At 38.9% G+C, this 21,875-nt stretch overlaps 1 protein-coding gene across 6 annotated transcripts in view; it reads right to left on the reverse strand.

Annotated features, from left to right (window-relative positions):
* LOC127076769 (3-hydroxyisobutyryl-CoA hydrolase-like protein 1, mitochondrial) overlaps positions 1–21,663 on the reverse strand; it is a 70,869-nt gene extending 49,206 nt beyond the window's left edge. For 5 of the 6 annotated variants that reach the window (XM_051018549.1, XM_051018546.1, XM_051018547.1 and 2 more), the window contains exon 1: positions 21,518–21,663. In XM_051018549.1, the coding sequence (XP_050874506.1) occupies positions 21,518–21,646 (129 nt within the window). In that variant the 5' untranslated portion in view covers positions 21,647–21,663. The remainder of the gene's footprint in view (positions 1–21,517) is intronic. The other variant, XM_051018552.1, reaches the window with a different exon arrangement.
* Positions 21,664–21,875: the final 212 nt, after the last annotated feature.

Genomic DNA, 21,875 nt, shown 5'->3' on the forward strand with positions numbered 1-21,875 from the left:
TATTCTCTGTAAGTTGGAACAAGTGTTTCCGCCTGGTTTTTTTGACTCTATGGAACATCTACCTGTGCATCTTGCATATGAAGCTTATCTTGGAGGCCCTGTTCAATATAGGTGGATGTATCCGTTTGAAAGATTCATGGGTGATTCGAAGAGATCCGTGAAAAATAAAGCTAAAGTTGAAGGATCTATATGTGCACATTATTTGCATCGGGAAACATCACATTTTTGCAGTCATTATTTCAATCACTTGATGTTAACTCCAAGAATCATAAGGAATGAATTTAACATTAATGAAAAAAGTAAATTTACCTTATCAGTCTTCGGTATTCCCGGTCGTCCATCTGGTAAGAAGAATGTACATTGGCTGACTCAAAAAGAATTGCTAGCAGCACATGTTCATGTCTTGATTAACTGCGTTGAAGTTAAACCATATCTTGAGTAAGTATACCCACCTATTTAACTTTATTGTTTAAATATGTCAAACTTTTTACTCAAACTTATATTGATATTCTTTGTAGGGCATTCAATACCTCCTACTTTCAAAGCACCGGTGAACATCCGAATACTAGTGACACACATGCTTATTTTCCAGCATGGTTCAAAGAGCAGTTGTCATGCGCTGTTGCACCTACTCAAGAAATAATCCATTTGAGAAACTTGTCTAGAGGCCCTGTTCAAAGTGCAAATGAATGGCACACTTACTTTGTGAACGGATATAAATTTCACACTAAAACATGGACAGAAGGGAAAAAAACCATAAACAGTGGTGTGTTCGTGAAAGGAGTTACAGATGGTGGTGAAGACGACTTCTATGGCACAATAACACATATTTACGAGTTGGTATATAATTACTTGGACTGCGAAAATAAAGTTGTCTTGTTCTATTGTGATTGGTATGATATATCTGCTAGAGGCACAAAAATAGATAAGAAATATAACACAGTTGAGATTCGTATGGATCGAAGGTACAAAGAGTATGACCCTTTTATAATGTCACATATTGTTAGGCAAGTTTATTATGTTCCTTATCCTTCAACTCAGCCACGTAAACGAGGATGGTGTGTTGTAATCAAAACAAAACCATTGGGTCATATCGAAGCCGATGATGTAGTAGTCGAAGATGTCGCTTACCAAGATGATGAAACTTCTCAAGTTAATGATGTGATTGAAGTTGAACAAATTACAAGTTTGTGTGATACAGTGGTTGAGGGCCATCAAGTTGATGCATCCACATTGTTGACAGAAAATGATGTGGATGAAGAATGTGAAGAGTTTGTATCCGAGGATAGTATCAGAACAGATGAAGACTTTGAATAGATAGTATGATGTATTGTTACTTAATGTACTGTGTATTGTTACTTAATGTACTGTGTAATGTTACTTAATGTAGGATGTATTACATGTGTTTATTAATTGTAGATAAAATGCCGCCCCGAACCGATAAGGGTAAGGGTCAGCAGCGCCCGAGGATAACGGTATGTGAGGCTCCTCAGTCGGCCGTATGTCCTCCCCCACAGAGTCAGGTAGAGCCCATGTCTACGACCTCTCAACATTTTATGCCACTGCAGTCATCTATGGGGTATCCTCCCCCACAGACTCAGGTAGATCCCATGACCATGGGTTCACAGCCTTTTCTCTCGCTACTATCATCCCATGGTTATCCTATGGCCCAACTTGGGAACCCATCCTTTATTAGCCCATCTGGGAACCCATCATTTATTAGCCCATCTGGGAACCCATCCTTTATTAGCCCATCTGGGACTTCATCATACCATCAGACTGGGGGATCTAGTTTTCCTCATCCCTCACAGGTACCCCCACCCTTCATGCAGTCTGGGATCTTTCCAGATCCCACACAGGTACCTCTGTCGTCCCAGCATCCCACAAACACACCATCATCATCCACGCTTTCGAGGTCCCACACCCCACCTACCACACACATGCCCTCATCATCCACGCATCATGGGGGATCTCGCACCCCACACCCACCACGTGCCACAGATATACCCGTGCCTGAGGAGCAGGAGGAGCAGGATGACCAGGAGCAGCAGGATGACCATGTTTTAGAGCAACCAACTGCAAATCCCACAGAGTATGAGATGATTGATGGCAGATATTTTATTGAGCCATGTGGAAAATCGTAAGTATCTAATTTATAAATTTTATTTAGTATACATGTTTCCATGTTTCCATGTTTATAATTAACACTTATTCAAATTGTTGTTTAGTTTCTCTCCGAGTAGGCCAGCTGCACAGTGTGTAAAACATGTGATTCAACAAATGTATAAAAAAGCTTGGAAGTCATTCAAAGAACTTTCCAAGGATGAGAAAGATGAATGGTTTGATAAATTTAAGGTAAAATAAATTTTATTGTTGTTATTTTAATTAGTTATTTTATTGTAATATATTATCTAACACTTATCTAACAATTTTTTTGAATGTCATACAACATTGTAGGAAAAGTGTACGTGGAATGTAATGGATGAATATATGATTAGAAAAAATTATCGGGGAAGAACATCTGTCCGACTTTCTGACATGCTTAGGCGTGTCAGACTTGATTGGGAAGAACGAAATATTCGTCCCAACTGGATAGGCAAGGAAGTATTTGACGAACTTCTTGCCTATTGGGCTACCGATAATTTTAAAGCTAAATCTCAAAAAGCAAAAGACATGAGAGCATCCGAAAGGGGGGGTTGCCTTAATGCTACAGGAAGTATAAGCATTGGAGAACATGCAAAACGGATGGTAAAAATTATAACTACGGTTTAAAATTATATTTTGATTTATTATGTGTTTAATTAAATTTATTTATATTAATCAGACTAAGGCACAAGGAAGACCCCCCCGACTTAATGAGTTGTTTGTGAAGACCCGTACAAAAAAATCGGGGGATTTGGTTGATGATCGGTCGAGAAGAACTATAGTAAGTTGTTTCTATTTTATTTTTTTTTGTTAAAATTCTATCAATTTTGTGGCGTGAATTTCACGTGGTAATAATGTTTGTGGCATGAATTTCATGTGGCAACAATATATGTGGGATTCTTTTCATGTCACAACTGTATCTAATTATTTTATTTGTTGTATGTGTAGGAGGAGTATCAAAGATTGCTCACACAATTTCTAGTTGAAAATCCTCAATATACACCTGTTGGTTCTAATCCGCTTGATCCACGCGTGGATATGTATATTTGGAGCTTAGTCACTGGAGGGAAGGGACGTAATGGGTGTTTTTTTGGTGTTGGTCCTTTGGCTGGCAACTACAGAACCGGAGATAGAACTTTATTTGATAGAGTTGCAAGTGGGGAAGGAACGTCCCGTCCAACACAATTGACACCTGAAATGATGGAAACGGTGAGGCAACTGGCTCTAACAGAGGCTAGACGAGAGACGGCGGAGCGTGAGGCGGCGTTAAAGGCCGAATTAGAGGAAATGAAAAAAAGACAACACGATATGGAGGAGCAAATGAGACAATTTATGCAGTCCATGAGTAGAAATCAAAATCAAAGAACAACTGAAGACGATGAAGATGACGACGAATTTGATGTGTAATATTTATTTAGTTTTAAATATTAATTTTTGTATAAATAATTACTTTGCTATTTTTATAATACATTTTCATATGTGTAATTTTAATTTAAAAATATTTCACTTAATTATTAATTATTCTATATTTTATTATTTATTAATTATTTTATCTTTTATTAATAATATAATTTAATAATAACAATATATTTTATCTTTTATTTTAATTTTGTTTTTAAGTTGTGAAGTGTAAATCACGTGGGTAATTTGCCACGTGATTTTCATGTGGCAACATACCATCCATTTTCAAATGTTGTGACGTGATATTCATGTGGCAAAGTTGTGTCATGAATATCACGTGGCAAAGTTTAAGCGCAGAAGGAAGTTAATTCACAATGTTGCGACGTGATTTGCCTTTGGCAAATTAGCGACGTGTTTATCACGTCACAAAAAGTTGCCACACGCGTTCCAGCGACGTGAATCAACACGTCGCTATTTTTGACTAGTGAAGTGATTTTCACCTTTGCCACGTGATAATCATGTGGCAGGGGGGAGTTTTTCTTGTAGTGAAAGAAAGCCTCAAAGGGCTGAGAGTTGCTAAATAAATTCGACTACAACTTAAAATTGGCAAAAGTATCCTTCAAAGTGGCGAATTTCTGCCTCTGAAACTGGAGTCGATGATCACAAAGACTCTTGTGAGTAGAGAGAGTCTCAATCTCCTGACTAAGTTGCTGGGCTTTTTCTGCATGTCGAATACCCACCCTCAATTCTTCGTTAATCTCGCTCTGTTTAGGTTGTTGAATGGATGCCTTACGTTTTTTCTCTTGGGAGATCTTTTCTTGAAGCGCTGCTATCTGTTTCTCCCATTTTTTGATGTTGTCATCACAAGCAGCAACTTCATTGACGTAAGTTTCAGAAAGCTTTTGCAACCTTGAGACTTTGTCAGTCGAAGTCGAAACAGCATTCCATTCAGCGGTTTGTGTTTCAGACTTTGAGGAGATTTGATTGGTAAGGTCTGTCTGACGAAGAAGATCTGCAGTGGCCAGGTCAATAAGGGTCATCATCTCCATCACAAAACTTCCAACCTCAGCAGAAGCTTCCAAGACATTTACTTGTTTCAAAAGTTTTTTAAGGTCAAGGTGAGCAAGGGAGTTCTCTTCCAAAATCTTAAACAAATCAACATCAAGGATTTTTGTTTTAATTTTGTTCAAGATGTGGCCAAGTGATGGTGCTTCAGAAGTGGCCCCAGAAGTGGTCGAACTGCTCTGAGAAGAATCTTGGAAGTTAAAACGGGCGCTAAGCATAACCTTCAGATACTCTAAGGGCCTTTGCACTTTGAGATTTTCAAGCTCCTCGCGAGAGAAACTAGTTGAACCAGTTGATTTGCCACTCCCTCGGGTCTGGCCAGGAGCGGGTTGAATGTTTCGTTCTAAGGTTTGCTCAGCCTCTGTATGTTTCGGCGGGTCATCCCCATCTTTGGCAGCTTCGTCTTCATGATCATCTTCGACCCTAGCCCCCATGTCAGCATCATCACCATGAGTGGCAACATCTAATCTCGGATGAGGAGGAGATTCATCCTCAGAGGTTTCACCCACTGTAGTATCGAATTCTGCTATAGTTTGCCTGACAGGATCACCTGCGAGGATATCTTCTTCTGGGACTGTTTCCTCCAGAATTTTCTCAGGTGTCCTTTCGACAACCACGTGTTCCTAAAAACAATTCTAAGATTTAGAAGAGAAAAGATGCAAGGAAGGTAAATAGATACTGTCGAAATAGGAAGCTCACCTCAGGAATCTCAGTATTAAAGCTGGATCTCCCACTTTCCGTGTCTTTCGATTGAAATTTAGGAGTGGGGGTACTCGCGAGATCTTTCCTGGTCGATTTAACTATAGATCTCTGAGAAGAGACCTTTGTAAGTTTCTTTTTCTTCTGAGGAGGAGGGATTAGTTCTGGAGATTCGTCACCAGATTCTTCAGCAGGAACATTATCTTTTTCTTTCTCCTCTTCACTTTTTCTCTTTTGGACTATCGCGGGTTTTCGACTCACCTAGCCATGCAGACCATAGTCAGTTAGTATCAGAAGGGAGAAAAACGAATAAGGAGAATAAAAGTTTTGTACCTTTGTCGATTGTTTCCTGGCAGCACTGGGTGAGGCTTCAACAGAAGCTTTCTTGGCAGGGATCTTCACAGCTAAGGAAAGAAAGAAGATTCAGAAACAAGTATAAGAGATACATGATAATACAGTTAGAATAACAAAAGAAAAATCGTGTTTTCTGTGAACACCTTCAAGAATGGGATCCTCCACGCGAACGTGTTCTATTCCAATATGAAGGTGTCTTGGGTATTCGCCCAGATGATACTTAGTCGGAACCACACGCTCAGCAGGTTTTTTGTACTGTTGACGGAGAATTTTCATAAAGTCCCCACAAACAAACCAATCTGGAAATGGAGGGCTGAAGGCCACCCCAAATTCAGCAGTTGGCAGAGGAGGAAACTTTGGTTGATGGCAACTGAAAGCCAGGTCATAGCGCGCCTCTGGTCGAAGATTTGAAGGCAATGACAGTCTTTCAAACTTCTCCGTCAGTTTACGTTTTAATTCAGCTGCTGCTTCGTGTATGGTTCGACTAAGATCATCAGGTCTATACGCAGTTTCAAAATATTTTTGAAATCTCTGTATCTCCCTAATGTGTCTTTGAATACCTTTTTTGGTCTGATCCTGCACAAAAGCGAAAGCATTTGTCAAATGTGTAACAAAGGCAGTTACGTCGAAAAATCTGTTGGAGTAGTAATCTTTCCACCATTCGTCAAACTCAGGAGTGCATAGGAATGATGGTCAAAATATAACTGGTCGAATGTTGAGAGAATCATCAGTCAGTTTCTTCGACAGTTCTCTGCCCTCATCTTCAGTATGAAGTGAATTATAAAAGATGATGGACCCTTTCTTGGGGAATATAGGTCGAGGTTTGATTTGGATTAGACCAAACGGTCTAGAAACAAGGTTGGGTTGATAAACTATCAAAGCAACTTGAGTTTTAGTGGTGTTACGGTAAGAAAAAAGGAGCCTAGGGGTTAAGAATGATTCCCAAACATTCAGAAATGTATTTTCATCTTTCTGCATTTCCAAAGGCAATTGTTGGGTAAACCACTTAGGTCCAATTTTCCTATCAGCAAAAGGCGCCATGTGTCGCATTACGCGAAAAACCGGCGGGAAACAAGAACAACAGAGCCGCCACCGTGCGTTATTTATCCCAAAAGAGGGAAAGGAAACGCTCGAAGTAAACCTGGAAAAGACATGGTCTCGCGACCAAAGAGAATGGGATCGGGAGTCGGTTATGCGAAGGGAAGGTATTAGCACCCCTACGCATCCGTCGTACTCGACGGGATCCACGCACAAAAGGAAGGAAAATGGTTGCTAAAACACTGCTCATAAACAAACACACACTGGCTGAAAGAGACACAAGAAAACAAACAAGACTGACTCGGCAGGAGGTTGCATCATGGGCCTACTTAGTCTATCAAGCATAGACATCAGAGTCGGAGTAGTTCGGATCGGGGAAAAACACATGCTCGCTAGGATATCGCATCCTATGCATACGTATCTTCTCGGACGAAGAAGAATCAGAGCATTCGTAGCTCGGCTCACGCACGCAAGACAAAACAACACAGGAAATCGACTGCCAATCGCTGGGCTTACATCAAACTCCACACAAAACCGGCAAACATGGAATCCGAATGCCAATCGCTGGACTTACATCAGACTCCGAACCAAACACACGCACACTGGAAACCAGATGCCACTTGATGGACTTATACCGGACTCCAAGCACACAACAAGAGGATACGGAATGCCAATCACTGGTCTTACATCCAACTCCTAACACACACAAAGACAAAACAAAAAGGGCGCCCAGAGAGATCAGCTCATCTCCTGCCTACGTACCTCATCTGGTATGAGGATCAGGGCGACGTAGTTCCCCTATAGAGGGACACATGACTAGCCTAACCAGATAACAAAGGGAGACACAACTAGGGAGACTACGACTCGAGCCTAGATGTTATCATGCATATCATCCCTAAGTTAAGGTTGCTATCTAACTTGCACAGGAAGCAAGCTATCCTAAACATGACTTGTACAGGAAGCAAGCCGAACTAACCCTAACCTGCACTGGAAGCAAGCTAAACTAAAAAAAGCACAAACACACAAGCACAAATAGCACACACTATATGCAATCAGTTGGCTCAATCAAGGTTAGGTTTTAGTCGAGGGGTCATATCAACCTCGACAAACAAACCACTGTAACAGGGTAATGTAGCTCTTAACCCTAACATTGAGAGTTAGGGTGAAGCAGATGAAAGGTGAGTGAAGATGAGACTTCACAGCTCTTATCCCTGGCCTGGGAGAGCTTAAGACAAGAATGTGTGGGTTCAGAAGGTGGGAACCCTTCTACACATATGACTGACACCATGTACGATGATCTTGGGTTAGTATCTGCAATGCATCAACACAGTGGTGTGAGCAAGGCAGATGACACACAGAATAGCAGGGGATGGATTGCACATCCTTGGTATCTGCCAATGCCTCTTCACTTAGGAGGTCTTTGAATACGTACAAGGACAAAAGTAAACAAACACAAACATTGCCTCTTAAGGAGGACTTCAGACAGGTGCCTGGCCAAGTAACAGGCCAGGTCTTCCAGACTACATGAAGAAGAGATGTTATACCTCAGTGCTTAATCTATCAAGCAAAGCAAAAGCAAGTTCACAAGGGAACTATAGCAACTAAGGTACCTGAAATCAATCCAACATAATCAATACACCAGACAAACAAAAGTCAAACAGACAATGGTCCACAGTTAACTGTACATAAACAGACAAACAATGCACAAAGGTGCAAGCCACATGGCACAAACTCAAGTTTCAAAACCTACAAAACAAATTCAAAGTTAGTCATAAACAAGCAACAAGCCACCTCCAATTGAGGGCAAATCATCAAGCATAAGCAAATTGTGCTTTTAACCTGAAACAAAGCTCAAATGTGAGAGCACAAACCACTAGTACAAGACTAGGGTCAAAATGAGAGAAAAAAACCAAAACAGAACATGAAACTTATCCAAAATCAAGACCAATCAATTAGGAAACAAGTCCAAGTGGTTTCACATTCATATCATCAACCATTATCATTTCATGAAGCAAAGAGTACAAAGCATGCAATTTGAAGTTCATAGAAGCAAACAGAATGATTCAATTCAAATCAACTCAAGAATATTTCAATAAATCACCAAAAAACTCATGGCTAAACAGAACTCATCCAATGACCTACACACCAAATTTCAAGTCATTTGGACCAAGGGAAGCGAGGCAATTAAATTCATCAAGTCAACACAAGTTCAAACAAGCTCATACATGGCAGCAAATTAAGCATCAACTTCAAGCAATCATAAAACAGAGACCAAGCATGGTAAATGAATGAAATCAAAGCCATGGCAAACTTCAATATGTCTATAATACACATGCCAAATTTCAAGTCCATCCAATAAACCTCAAGAATTTCACAAATCAAATAAAATCATGACCCACAAAAAGTCCACATTTTGTCAAACAGGGGAGAAATTATCAAACAAATAGGAAATGCATTCAAAAATTCCAGGAAAACTCACAAGCATACTTAACCTCCAGATGATTCAACATGCAAAATTTCAGGTCATTTCAAGTTCATATGGCATGGTAACAAAAATCATGAAGTTGGACATGAAATGGTGTGACACAAATTGTCACACCTCTAAAGATCATAGCATATCTCACAATCCAGGAACTCAAAAATCACAAACCACATATCAAAATACTCCTTATGATGTCTAGAATAAGCACATAAAATTTCAGGAATTTCCAATTAAGCATCATCATTTCATGATCAAAATGGTAAACAAGGTGCAGCAAATGACATGTTCACATAAACCCTAGCCAAAACAGAAATCCACACGTGCACAATTTTCATAAAAATCATCAAAAAATACTAGACATGGCAAGGATCATCATGGAAAAAATCTCAAATTAATTGGATCAATATTGAATGAGTTATGATTTATTTGACATGGAAGAAAAATAAAAAAGGGTGAAAGGAAGCATGTGAAAAATGGAAGTGTGAATGAAATAAATTGCCAAAGCCAAGGAAGAAAATGATGCCGCCCGGAATCGATCTGGGCTCAAATTCAAAATGGGCGCCATTTAGTGAAACGCCGCGTTTCACTAAATGAGGTGTCACGCTGTGGTTGGTGGCATGGCGAATAAACACAGAAAACATGCAAGGCAACGAGAATAAAGATCTAGCGCGATCTGGAAACAACAATGTTAGGGTTCATCATCAAACTCATGCGTTCTTCATCCAATTTTCCAGCATGAACCATTTGTCACCAAAATTCACAAATGATATATCAATGGATTCCTCTTCTCATGCACATCACTAATCCAACATTAATTAAACCTAAATCGTGCTAACATGGAAGAATCGAACAAAATAAGTTTCACTCATCAAAATTCAAATCAACATAACTCTCTCAAAACTCAATGAAATTTCACGATTCAAAGTACAGTATAATCAGCATGGCAAGATCTATGATAAGCATATCAACATTTCACCATTAGCAAGGTTCGAATTCCAACCTGATTTGAAGAGCAGAAATGGATTCGTGGTTGTTTGGCCTTGTAGTGTAGAAACAACACTTCTTTGATGCTCCAGGAGATGAATGAGTGAAGAATCGAAGCTCAATGGTCTTGGATATAGCTCAAATCAGCAGCTGCCATGGATGATGTTCAATGTAACAGTGCTTGAAACAACTTGAAATCTTTGCTCTCTTGCTTCAATCCAGCTCAGTGATGATTGTAGATGATGATTCAATCGTGGAAATGACAAGGGATTGGAAGAAACTTGCAGAAAAAGTGAAGAGAAAAAGTGGAGAGAAATTGCAATTCTTAGATCTAGATCTGTGTGAATGAATGTTAATGTGTTTTCTGTTTTGATTATGCATATATACCATGGATTAATCATCTTTGCTAAACCAGATTAAGCCAAGCCAAAAGGATTAATGAAATGAGTGTTTTTGTGCAAATTGCTAAATCACCCTCATGTGCATGGGGTGCATGCTACAGTACACGAAATTGGGCCTAAGCATACTCCAAATATCATTTTTAATCAAATGCCATTGATAGAAAATGCTTATTTTTCAAATGGAATTTTCTCTTCCAAATATTCAAATTAATTCACTTTGAAAATGCCATTTTTGTGTGATGATTTTTGATTAAATGTGATGAATGATTTGGATAGAACATGTCAAAAGGAGATTGTAGCAAGAAACCCCACTCAATTTGGCCAAATGGTATGAAAGTTATCCCACTTTGAAGTTCAAAATTTCTTGATAATGATTTGATCATAACTTGCCAACCACAAATGAGAAATGGATGTTCTTGGACTTTTTGGAAAGGTGAGAGCAAGATATTCAACTTTCATGTTGGACAAAAATTCATTTGAAGCTTGCTTGATGATGTAAGCTTGAGGAGAAGAACTTTCCATTTTTGGCAATTTCCAATTACAGGTCACTTACTATTTTTGGCAATTTTTGATCTGACCTCAAATTCTTCAATCTTGATCTTTGAAATTTCAAATGAGACTTGTGTGGACATGAATGAAGCCTTTCAAACCATCTCCCACCTTCAAATCCATGAATTCAAGCACGGTTGACTTTCTAGGGTTTCTGGTAGATTGAACAATGACTGATGACTTCTGAGCACCCAATCTTTAACCAAACCACTTCAAAAGGACCCCTAGGTCATGTGAACATGTTGAACCTACCCTAGGGCTTTGCTTCCTTGAGAAATGCACTTGCTTGCTTGTTTGACTGATCCTCCTAACCAGTTGACCTAATCTTGTCTGAGGACTTGCACTTGGGCAAAGGACAATGCAATGTTATGCAGTGGACAATGTAATGTTAATGACCTAATGATGAAAATGTATGTACAAAATAAGAGGTGCAAATTTGAGGTGCTACACCATGGTCGAAGTGAACTGATACCTCTTGGCGAACATCATGACATAGCTTTTGAAAGCTTGTCGAAGGCTGATCTCTCCATCAGTTGGTGTTAGTTGCACCAACCTTGGCCATTCGACAGTCCTGCTTTTTACTTCCTCTTCGTCTATCTCTGGCTCTATAGGGAGAGAAGCCTCAAAAGTGGCATTAAGCCATAGTTGCAAGAGCCAGAAAGGTCCTGATAAGTTAATTTTACCCTGGGTTTTGGCGTTTTTCAAAAAATGTACACTCTCACTCAGAGATTCGTAAAGGTTCGCCAGGATCATTTCGCTCAAACATAGTTTCGTGCCCGCATGAAGCTGATTGGCTATGGTGATAAATCTCTTGGCAACTTGAACGGAGCGAGAGCAGAACACATATTTGGATAACCATAAAGTCATAAAAGCTATGTGTTCGACGTCTGAAACTTCAGTGGTGCTCTTGTCATGAAAATGAGACGTAAAAAAGGAATAGGGAGCAAGGCTAGTTTCGAAAGCAATGGTATCCCCACTGAGGACAGTAGGGTCGAAATCTACACCATTGGGATGAAGGCCAACAATGGCTGCTGCGTCGAAAAGGGTCGGCGTAACCATCCCACAAGGGAGGTGAAAAGTGTTGTAAGTACTATCCCAAAAGTAGAGAGAAGCCAAAAGCATATTTGGACAGATATTGGGTCCTACTCTCGACAATTGAATAAGGTCGAAAATGCCTACTTCTTTCCAAAAAACCCCTTTAACCTTTTCGACTTTATCTAACCAAGATACGTAGTCAGAAGAGTCTTTTGACCATGGACAGGTTCTAAATATCCTATTGTAATTTAAATAAGTTAAGTCCAACTCTCCAGTGTCCGATGGATCATTTAGTTCTGCAACGTCCTCTCTAGGTTGAGGTTTTCTTCCCGCGCCTATGGGTTTTGTGTGGAAGTAAGATGGGAAAAATTCTTTTAAACTCTCTGGTTTAATCTCTGGATTTGGAAGGGGACCTAACATAGCATGACAATTCCCAGAAATAAGAACAGGGATTAGTACCTGAGATTTATAGATGCATTCTTTTTCTTTCTCATTTGGAGGTTCTGGAACATACTGTTGGTTTCCAATCGTCATTGGTCCTTTTAAATCATGCACAAGAGAGAAAGCTGAGTCTTGTTTCTTCTTGGAATGTTTGCTGCTTGAAGGTTTTTGAGGCGCCATTGCTAGGAAGAACTTAGGAAGATTTCTCAGAAAAATGTGAAAAGCTTGAGAAATGGGTATGAAGAAAGGAAATCTGAAGCGGAAAAGGGTTTAAAGAAAAGGTTTATGGGTATTTATAGGAAGAAGATGTTGAAACGTTTTAGGATGGTAATGATGTTAGTGGGACACGTGGCCATTTCTGATGGGAATGATAAAGAGGTGGAAGTTGAAAAGAGACCATGATGTGAGGAAATGATGGTAGTAGGCTGTGAACGTGGGCTAGACGTGACATTGTGAAGAAAGTGTAATGATGGATCTGCATTGGAAATTGAGATTATCAGACTTGGATTTAATAAAGATTAAATGACATGGCATCAAAACATTGGATGCCAACAAATGACTGTTTCTCCAGAAAACACAGTCGAAACGTCTTTGCTGGGGGGCAATTTGTATACATGCGTTTTCGACCCCATGGGATTTGGTGTACAAAATGTTTCTTCCGACAAATAACGACATGGGATAAACGTTTGGCTAATAAGTATGGTTCGACACTTCGACAAAATGGAGGTTTCGACATTTCGACAAGATATCTGCAGCTGGGAAGACACCTTTGACAGATATGGAGAACATTGTAGTATATCGACAATTCGACAAAAAGCCTGAAGGAAGACGTCATTTCGACTTAAAGTACAAATTCAAATTCAAAAGAGTTGTGACGTTTGGCAGAAGACCCGTGGAAGCATCTGGCGAAAAGAAAAAAGCCATGTGTCACAGTTTTAGGATTTGGTCGTTAGTAACAATTATGTTATTTGTATATAAATAGGGTAGTTGTTATTGGAAAAAGGGTGTGAAAAATTACTTGTACAGAATTCCTAAAAACACTCAAAGTACCCGTGTGAGAGAAAAGAGTCGTATTTGGAACATGTATGTGTAAACAAACACCAATTTCTTTCAAAGTTATATTTCATAGAAAACAAAGTTCTTTATATTTTCCTTTTACGCTTTCCAGTTTGTTACCTTTCTACGCTTTATTTTCGACACTTTATATTTCGTCAGTTTATTTTCTGCCATTTTACCTTATTTCGTCAAATTTACATCTCTTTAAACGCTTTAATCAACATTTCTTCGACATAAAACATTTAGAGAACCAAAATGAAAGATACAAAAGTCGTTCTAAACATCTTCAAAGACCATCTAGATCTGCACATGTCCTAGGATTTGTGTGGTTGATCCTGCAAGTAACCCAATTCTACAAGTTTTGGTAAACCAGAGGTTGTTCGCCAAAATTCACAGCGAACATATCCCCACTGAGGACAGTAGGGTCGAAATCTACACCATTGGGATGAAGGCCAACAATGGCTGCTGCGTCGAAAAGGGTCGGCGTAACCATCCCACAAGGGAGGTGAAAAGTGTTGTAAGTACTATCCCAAAAGTAGAGAGAAGCCAAAAGCATATTTGGACAGATATTGGGTCCTACTCTCGACAATTGAATAAGGTCGAAAATGCCTACTTCTTTCCAAAAAACCCCTTTAACCTTTTCGACTTTATCTAACCAAGATACGTAGTCAGAAGAGTCTTTTGACCATGGACAGGTTCTAAATATCCTATTGTAATTTAAATAAGTTAAGTCCAACTCTCCAGTGTCCGATGGATCATTTAGTTCTGCAACGTCCTCTCTAGGTTGAGGTTTTCTTCCCGCGCCTATGGGTTTTGTGTGGAAGTAAGATGGGAAAAATTCTTTTAAACTCTCTGGTTTAATCTCTGGATTTGGAAGGGGACCTAACATAGCATGACAATTCCCAGAAATAAGAACAGGGATTAGTACCTGAGATTTATAGATGCATTCTTTTTCTTTCTCATTTGGAGGTTCTGGAACATACTGTTGGTTTCCAATCGTCATTGGTCCTTTTAAATCATGCACAAGAGAGAAAGCTGAGTCTTGTTTCTTCTTGGAATGTTTGCTGCTTGAAGGTTTTTGAGGCGCCATTGCTAGGAAGAACTTAGGAAGATTTCTCAGAAAAATGTGAAAAGCTTGAGAAATGGGTATGAAGAAAGGAAATCTGAAGCGGAAAAGGGTTTAAAGAAAAGGTTTATGGGTATTTATAGGAAAAAGATGTTGAAACGTTTTAGAATGGTAATGATGTTAGTGGGACACGTGGCCATTTCTGATGGGAATGATAAAGAGGTGGAAGTTGAAAAGAGACCATGATGTGAGGAAATGATGGTAGTAGGCTGTGAACGTGGGCTAGACGTGACATTGTGAAGAAAGTGTAATGATGGATCTGCATTGGAAATTGAGATTATCAGACTTGGATTTAATAAAGATTAAATGACATGGCATCAAAACATTGGTTGCCAACAAATGACTGTTTCTCCAGAAAACACAGTCGAAACGTCTTTGCTGGGGGGCAATTTGTATACATGCGTTTTCGACCCCATGGGATTTGGTGTACAAAATGTTTCTTCCGACAAATAACGACATGGGATAAACGTTTGGCTAATAAGTATGGTTCGACACTTCGACAAAATGGAGGTTTCGACATTTCGACAAGATATCTGCAGCTGGGAAGACACCTTTGACAGACATGGAGAACATTGTAGTATATCGACAATTCGACAAAAAGCCTGAAGGAAGACGTCATTTCGACTTAAAGTACAAATTCAAATTCAAAAGAGTTGTGACGTTTGGCAGAAGACGCGTGGAAGCATCTGGCGAAAGGAAGAAAGCCATGTGTCACAGTTTTAGGATTTGGTCGTTAGTAACAGTTATGTTATTTGTATATAAATAGGGTAGTTGTTATCGGAAAAAGGGTGTGAAAAATTACTTGTACAGAATTCCTGAAAACACTCAAAGTACCCGTGTGAGAGAAAAGAGTCATATTTGGAACATGTATGTGTAAACAAACACCAATTTCTTTCAAAGTTATATTTCATAGAAAACAAAGTTCTTTATATTTTCCTTTTACGCTTTCCAGTTTGTTACCTTTCTACGCTTTATTTTCGACACTTTACATTTCGTCAGTTTATTTTCTGCCATTTTACCTTATTTCGTCAAATTTACATCTCTTTAAATGCTTTAATCAACATTTCTTCGACATAAAACATTTAGAGAACCAAAATGAAAGATACAAAAGTCGTTCTAAACATTTTCAAAGACCATCTAGATCTGCACATGTCCTAGGATTTGTGTGGTTGATCCTGCAAGTAACCCAATTCTACAAGTTTTGGTAAACCAGAGGTTGTTCGCCAAAATTCACAGCGAACATATCCCCACTGAGGACAGTAGGGTCGAAATCTACACCATTGGGATGAAGGCCAACAATGGCTGCGGCGTCGAAAAGGGTCGGTGTAACCATCCCACAAGGGAGGTGAAAAGAGTTGTAAGTACTATCCCAAAAGTATAGAGAAGCCAAAAGCATATTTGGACAGATATTGGGTCCTACTCTCGACAATTGAATAAGGTCGAAAATGCCTACTTCTTTCCAAAAAACCCCTTTAACCTTTTCGACTTTATTTAACCAAGATACGTAGTCAGAAGAGTCTTTTGACCATGGACAGGTTCTAAATATCCTATTGTAATTTAAATAAGCTAAGTCCAACTCTCCAGTGTCCGATGGATCATTTAGTTCTGCAACGTCCTCTCTAGGTTGAGGTTTTCTTCCCGCGCCTATGGGTTTTGTGTGGAAGTAAGATGGGAAAAATTCTTTTAAACGCTCTGGTTTAATCTCTGGATATGGAAGGGGACCTAACATAGCATGATAATTCCTAGAAATAAGAACAGGGATTAGTACCTGAGATTTATAGATGCATTCTTTTTCTTTCTCATTTGGAGGTTCTGGAACATTCTGTTGGTTTCCAATCATCATTGGTCCTTTTAAATCATGCACAAGAGAAAAAGTTGAGTCTTGTTTCTTCTTGGAATGTTTGCTGCTTGAAGGTTTTTGAGGCGCCATTGCTAGGAAGAACTTAGGAAGATTTCTCAGAAAAATGTGAAAAGCTTGAGAAATGGGTATGAAGAAAGGAAATCTGAAGCGGAAAAGGGTTTAAAGAAAAGGTTTATGGGTATTTATAGGAAGAAGATGTTGAAACATTTTAGGATGGTAATGATGTTAGTGGGACACGTGGCCATTTCTGATGGGAATGATAAAGAGGTGGAAGTTGAAAAGAGACCATGATGTGAGGAAATGATGGTAGTAGGCTGTGAACGTGGGCTAGACGTGACATTGTGAAGAAAGTGTAATGATGGATCTGCATTGGAAATTGAGATTATCAGACTTGGATTTAATAAAGATTAAATGACATTGCATCAAAACATTGGTTGCCAACAAATGACTGCTTCTCCAGAAAACACAGTCGAAACGTCTTTGCTGGGGGGCAATTTGTATACATGCGTTTTCGACGCCATGGGATTTGGTGTACAAAATGTTTCTTCCGACAAATAACGACATGGGATAAATGTTTGGCTAATAAGTATGGTTCGACACTTCGACAAAATGGAGGTTTCGACATTTCGACAAGATATCTGTAGCTGGGAAGACACCTTTGACAGACATGGAGAATATTGTAGTATATCGACAATTCGACAAAAAGCCTGAAGGAAGACGTCATTTCGACTTAAAGTACAAATTCAAATTCAAAAGAGTTGTGACGTTTGGCAGAAGACCCGTGGAAGCATCTGGCGAAAAGAAGAAAGCCATGTGTCACAGTTTTAGGATTTGGTCGTTAGTAACAGTTATGTTATTTGTATATAAATAGGGTAGTTGTTATCGGAAAAAGGGTGTGAAAAATTACTTGTACAGAATTCCTGAAAACACTCAAAGTACCCGTGTGAGAGAAAAGAGTCGTATTTGGAACATGTATGTGTAAACAAACACCAATTTCTTTCAAAGTTATATTTCATAGAAAACAAAGTTCTTTATATTTTCCTTTTACGCTTTCCAGTTTGTTACCTTTCTACGCTTTATTTTCGACACTTTACATTTCGTCAGTTTATTTTCTGCCATTTTACCTTATTTCGTCAAATTTACATCTCTTTAAACGCTTTAATCAACATTTCTTCGACATAAAACATTTAGAGAACCAAAATGAAAGATACAAAAGTCGTTCTAAACATCTTCAAAGACCATCTAGATTTGCACATGTCCTAGGATTTGTGTGGTTGATCCTGCAAGTAACCCAATTCTACAAGTTTTGGTAAACCAGAGGTTGTTCGCCAAAATTCACAGCGAACATATCCCCACTGAGGACAGTAGGGTCGAAATCTACACCATTGGGATGAAGGCCAACAATGGCTGCTGCATCGAAAAGGGTCGGCGTAACCATCCCACAAGGGAGGTGAAAAGTGTTGTAAGTACTATCCCAAAAGTAGAGAGAAGCCAAAAGCATATTTGGACAGATATTGGGTCCTACTCTCGACAATTGAATAAGGTCGAAAATGCCTACTTCTTTCCAAAAAACCCCTTTAACCTTTTCGACTTTATCTAACCAAGATACGTAGTCAGAAGAGTCTTTTGACCATGGACAGGTTCTAAATATCCTATTGTAATTTAAATAAGCTAAGTCCAACTCTCCAGTGTCCGATGGATCATTTAGTTCTGCAACGTCCTCTCTAGGTTGAGGTTTTCTTCCTGCGCCTATGGGTTTTGTGTGGAAGTAAGATGGAAAAATTCTTTTAAACGCTCTGGTTTAATCTCTGGATTTGGAAGGGGACCTAACATAGCATGACAATTCCCAGAAATAAGAACAGGGATTAGTACCTGAGATTTATAGATACATTCTTTTTCTTTCTCATTTGGAGGTTCTGGAACATACTGTTGGTTTCCAATCGTCATTGGTCCTTTTAAATCATGCACAGGAGAGAAAGCTGAGTCTTGTTTCTTCTTGGAATGTTTGCTGCTTGAAGGTTTTTGAGGCGCCATTGCTAGGAAGAACTTAGGAAGATTTCTCAGAAAAATGTGAAAAGCTTGAGAAATGGGTATGAAGAAAGGAAATCTGAAGCGGAAAAGGGTTTAAAGAAAAGGTTTATGGGTATTTATAGGAAGAAGATGTTGAAACGTTTTAGGATGGTAATGATGTTATTGGGACACGTGGCCATTTCTGATGGGAATGATAAAGAGGTGGAAGTTGAAAAGAGACCATGATTTGTGGTGTCTTCTCGCGCACGCTTCTTGTGGTGTCTTCTCACGCACGCTTCTTATTGGGGAATGATTTGTCAAATAAACCGCACATGCCACTGCTTCGGCCCAAAACTCTCTCAGCATCTTCTTGCTCTTAAGCATGCTTCGCACCATGTTAAGTATGGTTCGATTCTTTCTCTCTGCTACTCCATTTTGTGGTGGTGATCTTGGCACTGTTAATGGGCGGCAGATTCCATAGTCTTCACAATATTTTTGGAACTCATTTGAAATGAACTCTCCTCCTCGGTCAGATCTCATGGCCTTAATGGAAGACCACTTTCTTTCTCCACAAGAGCTTTGAACTTCTTAAAGTTTTCAAACACTTCTGACTTCTCCTTCAAGAAATAAACCCATGTTTTTCTAGAATAATCATCAATAAAGAGGAGAAAGTATTTACTCTTACCATAAGAGTTTGGATTGATTGGTCCACAAACATCAATGTGTATGAGCTCTAGCGGTTTTGTCGCTCTTGACGTTGATTCCTTTGGAAAGTTTTTCCGGAATTGCTTCCCAACTAGACATCCTTCACATAGTTGGTCTGGGTGGTTTATACTAGGCAAGCCTCTCACCATTTCCTTCTTTGACAAACATTTTAGACTATCGAAGTTGAGATGTCCGAATCGTAGATGCCATAGCCACGAAGAGTCGGTATAGCAAGTCTTGAGACACTTTGCAACATCATTTTGAATGTTCAAGAGGAACATTCTATTATTTGACATAGACACCTTAGTAATCAAGTTATGTCTACAATCTCTTAAGAAAAGACTATGTTCTTTCAAGTGGATGTCATAGCCTTTCTCTAATAATTGTCCCAAGCTCAAAATATTATTCTTCATGTTAGGAACATAATAGACATTGGATATGAATTGATGACTCCCATTCTTTAAGCGTATAAGAATTTTACCTTTGCCTTTGACCAGTATCTTTGAGTCATCTCCAAATGAGACATTGCCAGTTGTCGCTTCACTGATCTCTACGAACATGCTTCGATCGCCACACATGTGATTTCTTGCGCCGGTGTCGAGGTACCATTTGTTTCTTTTCTCTTCAACTTGGTTTTGGCACGCGAGCAACAAAGTTTCTTCTTCTCTGCCTTTTTCTTCTACAAAGTTAGCTTTCTCCACAACTTTCTTCGAGAATCTACACTCAGATGCATAGTGACCGATCTTGTTGCAATTGAAGCACTTGATTTGTGATTTGTCACACCTCGACCATGAATTTCCTATTCCACGACCTCTTGTTGCTTGTGGATTCCAACTTCTTTCTCCATTGTTATAGTAGTTGTTGTAACTACCTTTTCCTTCTCCTCCATGTCCTCGTCCACGCCCACGATCTTGACCACGACCTCGTCCTCTTTGGCTCTTGTAATTCGCATAATTTGCTTCCTTTATGTTGAGTTGTAGTAGTTGCTCCATAGCCTCCTTTTGTTTAAATTTTCTCTTTTGTTTTTCTTCGTATGCTTGTAAGGAACCCATGAGTTGCTCAATAGTCATGGTCTTTAAATCCTGCTTTTCTTCAATGTTGGTAACAATGAAGTCAAAACTTGGATTTAAAGTGCGAAGTATTTTCTCCATGACTTTTACCTCATCAACATCTTCACCATTTCTTTTAAGTTGATTGACTACGGCCAATACTCGAGAAAAATAATCAGAAATTGACTCGGACTCTTCCATAAATAAACGTTCAAAATCACCTCTAAAGAGTTTGAAGACGAATCTTTTTCACCTGTTCCACTCCTTTGTTGCAAGTTTGAAGTTTGTCCCATGCTTCTTTGGCCGTTGTTGCGTTGGAGATCTTCTCAAATGTATCTTCATCCACCGATTGATAAATGAGGAAGAGAGCTTTCTTGTCTCTCTTTCTTGACTCCCTCAATGTCTCCTTTACACCTTAGCTTAGCGAGGCTTCATCTTGCTCATTGAAGCCTTTCTCAACGATATCCCACACATCTTGAGCTCCTAGTAGCGCCTTCATCTTGATACTCCAATTGTCATAGTTGTTCTTTGTGAGCATCGACATTTGAAAAGGGAAACCTCTATTTGCCATTTTTTAGGACCTTGAAGCTCTGATGCCACTTTGTTGGAAATAAACCTTTTTGTGTTTAAGAAAAATGTGTGGGAATATTAGAGGCTTGAATAAAGACTTGGTAGGTAGGAGAATTATTTATGGAAGAGAGAACTTTATATTTTTTGCTTAATTCAAAAATATTGGATTACATCTCTATTTATAGTAATCTAGGGAGAACTCTAGACACACTAATTCTAGAGAGTTCTCAACTCTAGATATTCAAAGAGTATTCTAGAAAATATTATAATCTTAAGAAATATCTAGATACTCTAAATATTACAAGATTTTTCTAGAAACATTACCCAAAATAAACTAAGCCCAAATAACTAAGCCCAAAATCAAATAATAAAATTAGGTCCAAATCAAGTTTAATATTTCAACATTGATGGCATTGAGAGCGGAGGATTGTTGAGTAGAGCGAGGCTTGAGTATCCATTTTCTTCAACCAAAACCTGTAAACAGAGAGGTTGAAATGAATGAAGAAATGATTGAGGAGAATGAAGACCAGAGATGACGGCAGTTACGCTATGGTGATGATCGACGGAGAGAGCGGGGGTTCGACTTAGCAGCCGCCGCTGGTGGTGGTGGTGGCGGTGGTTTGCATTTTGTTGTAACAACCTCCGGAATGTCGTTGTTCTGCATTGCATCCACATCCTAATTCATCTATTTTATTCAATCTTCGTTATTTCTCTTAATACAGATTTAGTAATTCATTCATCTAATTAATTAAAACCATTGATTTTCAAATCAAAATCGATCCAAATAAAAAATGTTGATAGATTAAAAAAAATCAAAAACGGCACAACTAAATATTATTAAATGTGTTTCAATATTTTTTTATAAAATCGATTTAAAATAGAGATGTGCAAAATTATAATTAAC

The sequence above is a fragment of the Lathyrus oleraceus genome, chromosome 4 (genome assembly GCF_024323335.1).
Source record: "Lathyrus oleraceus cultivar Zhongwan6 chromosome 4, CAAS_Psat_ZW6_1.0, whole genome shotgun sequence".
Taxonomy (NCBI): Eukaryota; Viridiplantae; Streptophyta; class Magnoliopsida; order Fabales; family Fabaceae; genus Lathyrus; species Lathyrus oleraceus.